Source organism: Equus przewalskii, chromosome 25 (assembly GCF_037783145.1).
Source record: "Equus przewalskii isolate Varuska chromosome 25, EquPr2, whole genome shotgun sequence".
NCBI lineage: Eukaryota > Metazoa > Chordata > Mammalia > Perissodactyla > Equidae > Equus > Equus przewalskii.
In genome coordinates, this window is record NC_091855.1 from 4,954,745 (window position 1) to 4,967,734 (window position 12,990).

The window sequence follows — 12,990 nt, forward strand, 5'->3', positions numbered from 1 at the left end:
AAAAATGACAAGGATATGTGAACGGCTCACCTACAGTCACACATCAGGCTGGGGAGGAGTCGGGTCTCTAGTCCATATTTCTTGGCTTTTTAACCCCTCTGCTTCCTATATTAATCCTCGAACAATGTAGGATGGAGCAGATCTTTTCTATGGTGCACATATGATTTTGTGCATGTCAGCAAATATTACCACTCCCAGAGTGAATACATCTGTAACATGGTCAGGAGAATTCTCTCTATAACATAGCCATCCCAGTCACATAACAATTCCAGTTATCGCTTTCAATTTCAACTGAACTTGTTATTTTTTCTCTTGAGAGACTTAATCAAGAGAGCCGAGCACATGCTAGTCTTTGGTCAGATCAGACATGTCAGTGGAGTCTCAGTTGGGGGCAAGTTAGACACTAACGGCGATTGAGTGAACACTTGTCAAGCTTGTCACAGAATCAATGGGCCAGGAAATGTCAATATGGATATAGACTCAATGCCCTCTGAGCCGCAGTGTTGGTGAATAATCAGAACAGGCATCCAGGAGGGATGCAAAGGGCATTTTCTGCCTTTCAGAGAGCATTTTCTCATTGAAACAGCGAGAGAGGTGAAAGTGGAGCGGGCCTTTAGCTACATCCAGAAAGTTGGCTCTGAAAAGTGGAGCTTTAGGGAATAACCTTTTAGATCTGCTCTGTTAGTACTCACTTCTGAAGTCAGGGGCGATGACTCTGAATAGAATGTTCACTGATGACAGGCAGCTCCAGTGGAGAGAGAGCAGTGAGTACACAGTGCAGACACAGAGCACCCATCAGAGAGGAGAAGGGCCTCTTTGTTTTGCCCATAACATGAGCCCCTGTGGCAAGGGGTTAACATGTAGCAAATGCTCAGCTCTCAAGGTTGTTCATTATTTTGAACACCTCATTGGAGTTAAAATAATGACCATGGACAGTTAAAGTAAAGAAACATCAAGAGAGGAGAGGTCTTCCTCAGGCCCGCTACAGCTGCTCCATGGTTTGTGAGGGGCTGGGGCTGGAGCGCAGGCTTTGGGGTTGGCCAGAGTTTAAATCCAGGCTCTATCACTTCCTGGCTGTATGACCTTGGGCAAATTACTTAGTCTTTCAAAGCCTCGGTTTCCTCATCTGGAAAGCGAGGATGGTTACCTATGCTTCATAAGGGTGTGTTAACACAGGTGAAATTTTCTGGTAAGTGTCCAGCGTGCAGCAAGTACTCATTATTATTTAAACTATCTTATTTTTTTCTAGCAAAGATTTTCTTTGTCCTTCCTTACTTTATTACTTGTCTAAGCTACGAATGACAGTTAACTGCATAAAAAGTGCACAGCATACCTTATATAACGCAGAAGTAGAGGCTGAGCCCACGGCAAATGCCACTCCAACGATGGAATCAGTGTGGAAGTTGTCTGCATACGCCATCATGACGATGCCCGTGATCGCCATTATTGCGGCAACTATCTGTCGAAGAGAAAGCAAAGAAATAAAAAAATTGATGCTTTCATATCCTAGAGCAAGCAATTGAAGACTTCATGAGAGTCGTTAAATGCTTCCTCAAACCCAGCTACCTCCTATACATCATGTTTAAATGTAGGAAGGGTCAGTTTTAACAAGAAATCAGTATGCTCGTGAGACCTCCAGGCAGAGAACATAAAAGCGACTCACACACTAATTGAGGGCTAGTAATTTTTGTTTAACTTTTTATCTCAACTTCCTAGAGATTAATACCCATATTATTGAAATAAATTTAATAGGAAGTCACTTCTAAGCATTTTCATCCGTACTGTATTCTCTTTCTTCAAACAATTCAGCATACATTTTAATGAGCTCTTTAGATCAGTGCATGTGTCTGAAGCTCTCCACACAAGCAGGACTTGACTGGGGAGACACCATATTGACGCCGCTAAGAGGCAAATTTCAGGCCAAGGGGAAAAAAAGTGAATAATCTCTCAGAGTGATCCATAAGGCGTGAGCCGAGTTTGCACTGTCACTTGGAATGTCAAATGGAGGCCAGTTCTTCTTTTTGTTTACATGCAAATTAAACCACAGAAAGATAATTTCATTCAATTAACTGCATAACTGAAATATTCATAATTTGATTGAAATATTAATGGTTTACTGTAAATTGACATGATCCTTGGTATATTCAAAACAGGAGTCCGCTCCCTTAGTGAAATGCTGCTTTGAATCTATTTCTTTAATTATCTTGAACTGGTTCTACTGGAAAACAGGTCAAAGCTACAGTACATGTAAGATAACCCTGGAATAGGGAACAATAAGTCACTTCCTAGTGAAATAGTCTCATTGACTTTAAAATCTACACAGACCTTTGTGAGAAATTTAAACACACATGGCCATTAATTTTGTTAGGCTTCAGTTCTGAGTATTCCCCAGTAAGTCAATTCCTCTGTAGATGGCTTTTTTACATATGTGATTTTTGGGGGGCTCTTGCGAACATTATCAGCGAAATATTTATGACAGCAAACTCTAGATCTTTAACACATAACTGTAGACTCGCTCCAGGCCAGTGCAAAGTGTGATAACAATGACACACATAATTTAGATGCTGCTAAAGCAATTGTTTTGTTAATGACCACCAAAAGCAAGCGCACAGTTGGTTTCAGAGCCAGCTCCATACTAAAGCGTCTTTTATGAAAAACAGCAGGAGTACTTGAGAACAGACGCTGACATGTCAGCAGTGAAAAACTGTCTTCATAAAGCCTTCTCCGGGGCGGCTGCTTGATGGGAGGCGTTTCTCTTGCTGAGTGCATATCCATCCTCTAAAGCTGCCAGGCGTGCATTCTAGTCAGACTCTGCCTCAAACTATAGGGAATGGAATTTAATACACACACTATGAAGTCGCAAAGGAATTTTCCAAACAAGAAGTAATAGACTCATAAATAAACATGGCGAAGGGGTTATCTAGCCCTGGAAATTACATAGGGGTTATCATTTTCTTTGATTTGGGGATTTACGGTTCAGCCAGGGATTTGCAACAATTCTTTGGGCAGTCTGATTTCAGAGAAATGAAAGGGCACATTAGACACAGGCATTTTCTGGCTTGTTTTTGTGTTTCCATAACTCTCATGGGTTACAGTATTCAAGTGTGCCAACAGGTTTCCCTCATAAGACTGACCTTGTAGGATAGTAAATTTAAATTAATATTTGCTTTCTTTTGGGCAAGCATCAGTTGTATTTTCTTGGTCAAATAAACAGTTTGTTTCTCCAAGACAGGGTTAATAGAACGCAGTGTTAAGCCTAATGAACTTCAGCATGATGTGCTGTTTCATATTTAAAATTATTAAAATTATTCCATAATTTATAATTTCTGAGTTTAGGCAATTGTATATAATATATAATTCTGGGGTTAGGAAATTATGAAAACAAACAGCCCATACCAAAAAGAAAAAGGCAAAAACAAAAATACTGTCTGGAAAATGATGATCATTTAATACTATTAGCTCCAGGATATGGCCTTAGTCGGGAACTCGCCCTTTTCTGAGACATCCATTAGTAAAAATATATAGGCACAATATTTCGATTGTAAGTTTTCTTAAGATAGGAATTGAATATGGACAAAGATAATTTTCTAGCAATTCAACATTATAACCATGATGAGCCTCTTAAGATCTCCATTACATTTTATATTCAAGTGCTTGTGAAAATATCAGCCTAGAGCACTTGAAGTGACATATTAATTACACCAGTGTCTCTTTCAATTGCCTTCATGGAGAGAAGCATTTTTCACTTCAGGGGGCCAGACAATGCTGTTAGCTAAGTTCTAAAAGCATGAAAATCTGAATATTTGAGACGTTAGAAAAATTCTTCTCTGTGGTACAAATGGTAATATATAGGTTAATAATTTACAGGTTATATAGGTTTCCTGGGGGGAAGAGATAAGTTAAACTATTTTCCACATTTTTATTTAAATTTCACAACTATCTGATAGAACAATTCTCTAGGGCCATGTTTTAAGAAATTTTCAATATGTTTCTTATCTACACAGTTGGAACTAAGAGAAGGGAGTTCAGCTAATCTAGAAACTGCAGGAAAATGGGTGGAAGGCTTATTTGGAGCGGTCACTCAGATGATCCCACAGTGGCCCTCCTTGGCACCATTGCTTAACTGCAGAGGAAACACTGTGCAAATCTCCAGAAAATGATAACCTAAACACAGATCTGAGTCACTTGCCTTTTCAGAATTAATCAGTCATCAAGGAAGTATTAATACTCTGTTTTTCTCAAAAGAAAAACATAAAATGACTCTTCTCCGGCTCAGGACACTGGAAATATGTCAGCAGGAAGCCTGTGCCTTAAATATTGTGTCAGAAGTGCTCATATTTGCACATCCTCGTGCTGACAACTACAAAAATGCTTCTGAGAACATTAGCATCCATGAGGGACTCTTCTGATCAAAACGCACCGTCTCATGGCACCACCTGCTTGGATTTGGAGAAACGTGACCTCACCACCCATTCCAGTTCCAGCTCCACAGCCCACCAGCCGTGTCTAAATAAGAAGGAAAACCCACTGCTACCATTACCTGAATCTGATCTGGGTTAGCATGTTAGTAACCCTAGTGACCACAGGAGTGCCAATGCCTCATTTTTAACTTCCTAAACCTCTCTGTCCTTTCACATTACGGTGTGCCCACCTGGGGTGAGTGTCCTGAGGAAGAGGATCCGTTTCGCCCATCACCCCAGCATGCCACTTAACGCCATCACCTGAGCCAGTTGCCTTCCTCTGCAGGCCTAGGCCCCTCTGAGAGCCTATCAGGGCCAATCAGAGGGGACCATGAGGCTGTTTGAGCCTGTTCCTAAAGCGGCATCTAAAGGTGACCCCACTGTGCTATTTACCACCTGTGACCCTGAAAGCTAGGTTTCTTTCACCTCTCAAAGAATTAGTTTGTCCAGATAAAGGCTAGAGAAGCACATGGCTTTTGGCTGATTTTGTTTTCTTGTATCTTCCTTTTTTTCCTCTTTTGGCTCAGGCCCTCAAAATCCACAAGAGCCTGGCCCTTCTCTGGATCTCCATGAGGGTTTACCAGTCTCTTTGCATTCACTGTGTTTCCCATCGACAAATGGTTTCTAGAATTATTATTCACATGACAATACCAGCTCTTAGGGTTCAGGATATTGAGATGAACCTTTAATTGCTTCTTTTTCTAATTGTAACCAAACATCTTTCCTTAATTTACCTTGTGGTTAAGTCTGTTTCTGAAGCTGGGTGGAGCATGGGGGAGCTTCATTGACTCACAGTGGACCCTTGCATCACAATACCTACAGCTGACTCTACAATGGAGGCCCTCAAAGCTCAGCTGCCAGGGGCAGGGCTGTACTCAAGTTCAAGACTAAACGTCAGCAGCTGAAGATGGGACACACATTAGGAGCTTGGCTAATGAGACCTGCACTGATGATCATCCTGTTCTATCTGAGTATATTTAGACAGAGTCCATTTTCAAGGAATCATGGCTATACAGAATCTTTAAATTTATCCACATGTTACCTTTAAGGTTCCATGAAGAAGAACCATCTGTCTTACTCAGACCCATGAAACTGGACAAGAGTTGAAGTGTGCGAAATGAAAGAGGTGAGCAGTCTCTAGACATTCAGATACTGCATGTGCGTGAGGGGGATGAGGGTCATCCCCAGGACAGGTCAAAGCCAAGGGGTACAGAGCCTCAGACTAAGATTCCTACCCCCACCCCCCGCCACACAGACACATCTATTTTTTTTTTTTTTTTTTTTTTTTTTTTAAAGATTTTATTTTTTCCTTTTTCTCCCCAAAGCCCCCCGGTACATAGTTGTGTATTCTTCGTTGTGGGTTCCTCTAGTTGTGGCATGTGGGACGCTGCCTCAGCGTGGTCTGACGAGCAGTGCCATGTCCGCGCCCAGGATTCGAACCGACGAAACACTGGGCCGTCTGCAGCGGAGCGCGCGAACTTAACCACTCGGCCACGGGGCCAGCCCCCAGACACATCTATTTTTATATAAATAAAATCCATCTGAAAATGATCTCAAAAGGAGACCAAGATGGAAAAGGAAAGAAATCCCATAAGGAAAGACTGACGAGTGTGTGCGGAAGATAAAGCAGAGCTGTTGACTGCACCTTGTTAAGGGGGTTATGGATTCCTTGTGGGCATAAAATTGGAGAGCCATTACAACCCAGATTTCTCTTCTCTGTATTCATGAGTCATCTTCCTGCCAAGAGGGGAATGAAAGTGGTGAGTTTCACTACCCATCCTCTGTTACCTCCTCCAGGAAGCATGAAGATTCTGGATAGAGGATTCCGCACTGCATACGAAGGAACAGTTACTACATAAATGTCAACCAAAGGCAAGATGGAAACAAGAGATGATCTTGAATCTTATCTAAATATGTAATATTGTCACTAATCAGCAGTAGCTCAGCTCCACTGTCCTGATTTAGAGAGCTCTGGAGCCCAATTTCAACTCAGAGAAGTGCAGTTCAAGCAATGAAAAGATTCAGTGTAACTGATATACTCTAGTTGGTCCTTGGTGGATCTTGGAAAGTCTCCAAAAGAGCCACAGCTTGGGAAGTTAACTGCATAGGGACCCAATTACAGCTAAAAAATACATGGGTGCCAAGCTGAAGGGACATGAATTTATTTCCTAAATCTGCTAAAAAAAAAAAGTTGGGGTCTGCTGAACTACTCACCATCCATCAATTTTCTCTGAATGTTCAAGGAAATTTTAAATGAAAGAAAAATTTCAATTAATAATATAAAAAATAAGAGAGGGACGAGATCTGAAAGAAAGGGTTTTAACTTTCTAGTCTGACATTTACTTTTCATTGGAGCGAAATAGATGCCAGCAACAGAGAAAACACCCCAGCCAGCGGCTCATTTTCTTTGAGGAGAACGTGTTTTTCTTAAAATGGTTTCTCTGGTGCTCATGGGTTTAAGAACTTTAGTAAAAAGGACAGGATCCTGGAGATGGAAAAACACCCATCTTCAAAGCTGCAAGAGTTGGAGTCTCACCAACATTTTTGCAATTAAAAAAAAAATGATCTTTTAAAGAAGTTTACTAATTTCCGTGGAATGACCATACATCGGCTATAAGCAACTACTCATGAAAGAGTTTTTTTAACACATCGAAGTTTATGGGCAAATTGGTTGAAATGATTTCATAATAGAAAACTAAATGTACGGTGCATTACCTTTTCATCTGTAATTCAATAAATAGTCCAAGGAAACAAAATATTTTTAACAAGTTATTCATAATACATAATTAGTTTTTATGTGAACATTGCTGATATTCTGGCCAACTAGTACTCCAGATAAACTCACATTTACTGATATGATAACGTCAAGCATCCCTCATTCTGCTCATACTGTTATTTTTACATGAAAAATAGAAGTAGAGAAGGCCATAGAGTTCATCTTAAATGCGATCATTCTCGTCTCAAGCAATGAGAATTATAATCCCAAATGATCTGCTTTTAAACTACCAAAGCCTTAGAAGAGTCAAGAGTATAAATTTTAATTTGATGACTGAAAGCAACCCTTCAACTATTTTGAAAAAAAGAGTAATCCAAGCAGGGTGCCATCTACAGGCTGCGCTTTAGAGTATTTATGGATGTCGGCACTAAAAGCTGCATTTATGTTGTCAGTATTCTATTTGCCCTCCTTTAATTTCTCAAATGACCTAATTATACACGTTCTCAGCATGTCTCAGGAGGGAAAGAATTGCTGATATTGTGAAACAGCAAAATGCTGAATATGTTTTGGTGCTTCTCATATACCACGGCCTGATTACAGGCATCATTAAAATTACACCTTGACATTCTTCTGGAACATTCCATTAAACACTTTCTAATGTTTCACAGTAAGAAGTGGAACACTTCCTGTCATTTAAATCAAAAAATATCTGACTTCTACCAGCATGTCTGACATGATTGCTTACCATTGTGCCATTTATGATGTCTTAATTTACGTATATACTTATGATGTCTTAATTTATGTGTATACTCATTAACAAGTACTTACTGGCTTTCCTGTTAGCACCATGGAGTCGATTCTGACTCCTAGAGACCCTGTGTCCAGAAGAGTGAAACCCTGACCGGTCTTTTCGGGCCATCCTCTCACCTTCCTGCACTGTATCATTTGATCCTCTGCTGCTATTGCTGCTCTTCATGGGGTTTTCACGGCCAATATTTCTGGAAGTGGGTAGCCAGCTCCTTCTTCCTAGTCTGTCTTAGTCTGGAAGCTCTGCTGAAAGCTGTTCCCCATGGGTGGTGCTGCTGGTATTTGAACTACCACTGGCATAGCTTTTAGCATCACAGCAACAGGCAGCCACCACAGTATGACAACTGCCAGATGGGTGATGTGGTCCCCTGACCAGAAACAAACCCTGGGCTGTGGTGGTGAGAGCGCTGAATCTTAACAACTAGACCACCAGGGCTGGCACTTATTGGCTACTTAGCATTCATTCTCTCAGGTCTTATTAGTCCCAGATGCTGTGTTAGTTTCCTGAAGCTCCTGTAACAAATTACCACAAACTTGGTGACTAAAAGCAACAGAAATTTATTCTCTTACAGTTCTGGAGGCCAGAAATTCAGAACCCACAGGGCCACACTCCCGATGGCAGCTCCAGGACAGAATACACTCCTTGCCTCCTCCAGGTTCCGTGGCTGCCCTGGCCTTCCTGGGCTTGCGCCTACTTCAATCCAGTCTTTGTCTCTGTGGCCACATCACCTCCTTCTCTTTTGTGTGTCTCTCCTATGTGTGTCTCTTATAAGGATACTTGTTATTGGATTTAAGGCCACCCAGATAATCCAGAATGATCTCCTCTCTGCAAGATCCTTAAGTTAAGTATGTCTGCAAAGACCATTTTTCCCAAATAAGGTCACATTCACAGGTTCCAGGCATTAGGATGTGGACATTTTATTGGGGGCCAGTTTTAGAGAGGCAACGGTTTATAGCCTCTAGGCAGATTTCCTAAATCTGTGATTTCAATACAAGTTACACAGCTGACTTTTTTTTTCCCTAAAAGATCTCAAATAAATATTGAACTTCTTTTGATATGACCTCTTCCATCAGTAACTTTCATGGTTAAATGCGTTTATTCATTCTAATACAATTGATTTCTCACTGGTAAATCTAATAGTAAATGTATATTTCCTTTGGTGTTCAGAAGCCACTAAAAGAGCAGAAAAGCCCCTAAATCTCCTCTCTTTCCCCCTCTTCTAACAAGGCCCTTCAAATTCTCATGGGTGATCCACAGGGGTAGTAGAGAGAAAAGAGAGTGATCTCATACGCACGAGTTCATTCACTATATCTTCAAATATCTATTGATTGTCCCCTGTATACTCTAGGTGTCAGAGGCAGAGCTGATTTCGTGGGCATATGATCTGTGCAGATGCACAGGTCTCCATGATTAGAAGGGCCCCAACCTCAGTTTAATGCTCTGCTGTTGCCATCTTGAAATTATTAATAATTTTTTTTAACAGGGGGCCCTGCATTTCTTCTTGCACTGGGCCCCACAAATTATGTAGCCCATTCTGATGGAGCAGTGAGCAATGTTGGGAAGTCCCTGCTCTCAAGGACTTGTCAGGGTACCTAATGCTGACAGCCAGCATCAATGGTCCACATATAGAAACATGATGCTAAGCCCTTTGGTGGTCAAATCTAAGATCAGCTGGTGGAGAGTGTGGTACCACATCTGGGTATATTTTAATGATATCATGGACTGAATCACTTTCTTATCTTCTACAATGACTTTCTACTTCTTGCTCATGTCAAGCTTCAGTTTTGAATTTCTGAGCAGCATCTCCAAAGATACAACCAGAATTTGTTAATGGGTTATTTGAAAAAAGAGTTTTCAGGGTTAATGGCTATCACAAACTCTCTCTCTAATATGGACATTAATTTCAGCATTTATGGAGGCAAGGACCCCGGAATCATTGCAAATAGAGCAATATTTTGATAGCAAAGTATGTTTCAAATCCAATCTTGGACATCTCTTTCAGAGAACAATAATTGTGTGGCGTTTATCTTCTGAGAAAAAGCTATTTATCTGGACCTTCTAAAGAATGATTTTCTCAATATTTTCATCATGGGAGCATGCCAGATTATATGAGTGAGATCTGGCTCCTTAAAGCAGCATGGCTTTCAATCAATCTAACAGAACAAGCATACAAAAAAATTTATTTTTAAATCTATGATACTTCTGAAAGGAATAAACTCAGAACTGAAGTGGTTGGAAGTTTAATACAGTTCAATTAAGGATTTGTACCCAAAAGGACAAGTTGTTGCTTTTAGTTCCACTTCTAGATTAGTCACACGAGATATATAGCCACTTTTAACAGCATTGTGCCATCACCAGTGACTTTAATTACTGTTTGGTAATTTTATCTGCTTACACCAATATTAATTAAATCTATCTCTGGGGGCAAAAAGAAAAAAGCACGAGGGAGTTGTCCCAACATATATTGATCGGAAAAAAGCAAATCATAATCTTTACTGTGGCTAATTTTCTCAGATTCTTCTTTCCTGAGGAAAGAAGGCGTTGATCACACCATTAATTCTAAAAAAAGAACTTATTTTCCCTTTAGTTTTAGTGCCTCCTGTTGAAATTAGCAGACTGCCCAATGAAAACAATCTCTTTGTCCTTTCATGTTGTTGTAACTGCCTGGGCATCTTAATGCATCTTCAAATTCCAATTCGTACTCAGAACCAATGGGAAAAGTTTTACAGAAAGTCCATGAAACAAAGCAGCTCTCCTGACGCCCAGGATTTACGTTAAGGGCGGCCTCACGCATTGAATCAAGTGTGCCATTACCCTCACGCCCATGAACCTGTCTTTCAGCACGATCCACGACAGCAAGAAGACAAAGGCTTTGTTACAACAGAACAGAGCAGAGACATCTGTGGCTGTCAGCTTCTTTAAAGCCAGTAAATACAGGTAATTAGTCAAAGTCCACAGAATAGAAAAGGGAGCAGTTCTTTTAAGAAAGAGCTTCAACGTCAGGCCATCTTCACCAAAAATCCGACTGCATTCCCTAGGAAAGAAAAAGAGGTTAATAGTCAGGTACTAACTGTGACACCTCTCTGTTGCTTAACTCTTGACAGCCATTTTCAGGCAAGAGCACAAACACTCAAGACCCATCGTTCATCTGTGGAACCTATGCAACCCAGTTCCGCCACCTACAGGCCACACAAGTGCAAAGGGTTCCATGGAAAATTGCCCCCATCTCCCCAGGCCCAGAGCCAGGCCTCTCCTACCTATTCTCTCGAGATTGCTGGGCAGCCATTTGGTTGTTGCTGAACATTCTCAGAGAAGCCTGGGGAAATACAGACACGAGGAGTTGCTGGAATTACTAGCTATTGGAAGAGAAAGAAGATTCTTTCCCAATGGGTGAATGCGGCAGGATCAAGATGGCTGGTACCATGGGAATCGGATAGAGACCAACCAGCCGCCTCACTTTTCAGGAAAGCCACACACAGCTTGGGGTTTTCTTATTCCTCCAGCACTATGCTTCTTTCTATCTATCTGCCTAATTAACCAATTTCTTCTTCATCTAGCATTCTGAAGGCAGGAAAAATGGAGAAAGCTTCTGTGATAACCCCAAAAGGCAAAAAAATAAAAATAAAAGTAAAATTCAGGTTGTATTTATATACAAACTTTTGCCTGTTTTGGAGGAATTCTCTCAATTCATTGTATAAAATAGGCACTTCAGTTAAATCTGTGATTTGTTTGATTTCTGACTAAATTTATTATTTAACCCAAGGGGCCATTTTAATCAAAATATTTAAGCTAGAGATCCAGACAGGCAAGGATGGAAGGGCTAGAAGACTAGTGCTTAGTCGGCCGTGGACTAGGAGGAGAATTGCTGCTGGGAGAATTCAGCTGTATTCTTTTCACTCAGTTATTCACTAACATCCAAGCATTTATTGGGCAATTATGTGCCAGGCATTGCATTTTCAAGGGTAGTATAAATATCTTGTTCAAAGCAATAAGTTACTAATGCTTGCTCATTTATAATGAAATCCATTTATGTGGTTCTAAATAGCACCAGCACTGGTTTCTCTTCCAGGTTTTGCTGAAGAGAAATAATTGCCTCAAAGCATCACAAACCAAGGTGCTCTCTAGCCAGTTTGCCTCACCTGTGCGAAGCAACTTACCACCCCCCCCCACCCCGCCCCCCACAGGAGGACCAGGTAGAGGGAGGGAGGGACAAAGTGGTGAGGCTCTAGCACAGGGGTGTGGCCTTCAATATCCAACCTCACAGTAAACATGCTTCCGGGCAGGAGGTCAGCAAATCCAGAGAGGTGGAAAATGTATATTGCATACATAGAAACCCATGTAGTGGTTTTACTTTTATGTGGGAGATAACCAAAAAGGAAAGATTTTTGTAAAATGAAAATGTGACTTCCCAAAGGCAAATTTTTTTTTTTTTTGAGGAAGATTAGCCTTGAGCTAACATCTGCCACCAATCCTCCTCTTTTTGCTGAGGAAGACTGGCCCTGAGCTAACATCCATGCCCATCTTCCTCTACTTTATATGTAGGATGCCTGCCACAGCATGGCTTGACATGTGGTGTGTAGGTCCGCAGCCAGGATCCGAACTGGCGAACCCCAGACCACGGAAGCAGAATGTGTGAACTTAATCACTGTGCCACTGGGCTGGCCCCCTCAAAGGTAAATTTTAACTTGAAAGAAATAAAAATTCAATGAAGGGACTAAATAAACTAAAGACAAAATCTTTTGCAAAGTAAACAAATCACATGTGCTCACACACACAGGAAAATGGATGGCCTCTCTCAAGCCTACAGCCGTGGAGTTGCTCTGAATCAGAACCACACGTAGATCAAGCAGCAGTTTTCATAGACCATCCTGGGCACGAGTTTCTGTACAGGCAGACCTTGGAGATACTGCGGGTTCAGTTCCAGACCACCGCAATAAAGCTAATATCGCAATAAAGCAAGTCACAGTGCATGCAAAAGTTATATTTACATTATAGTGTAACTTATT

At 41.1% G+C, this 12,990-nt stretch overlaps 1 protein-coding gene and 1 long non-coding RNA gene across 9 annotated transcripts in view; one reads left to right on the forward strand and one right to left on the reverse strand.

Annotated features, from left to right (window-relative positions):
• Positions 1 to 12,990, reverse strand: part of SLC35F4 (solute carrier family 35 member F4) — a 247,297-nt gene that overhangs the window by 6,661 nt on the left and 227,646 nt on the right. For 5 of the 8 annotated variants that reach the window (XM_070594249.1, XM_070594251.1, XM_070594250.1 and 2 more), the window contains exons 4-5: positions 10,799 to 11,018; positions 1,334 to 1,459 (exon numbers count right to left, since the gene is read on the reverse strand). In XM_070594249.1, the coding sequence (XP_070450350.1) occupies positions 1,334 to 1,459; positions 10,799 to 11,018 (346 nt within the window). Of the gene's footprint in view, positions 1 to 1,333; positions 1,460 to 5,194; positions 5,376 to 10,798; positions 11,019 to 11,241; positions 11,301 to 12,990 lie in introns of those variants that run through there. The other 3 variants (XM_070594254.1, XM_070594255.1, XM_070594256.1) reach the window with 3 other exon arrangements.
• Positions 5,320 to 7,216, forward strand: LOC139079412 (uncharacterized). Its single transcript, XR_011533030.1, has 2 exons — positions 5,320 to 5,586; positions 6,258 to 7,216. It is a non-coding gene; the product is annotated as an uncharacterized lncRNA (long non-coding RNA).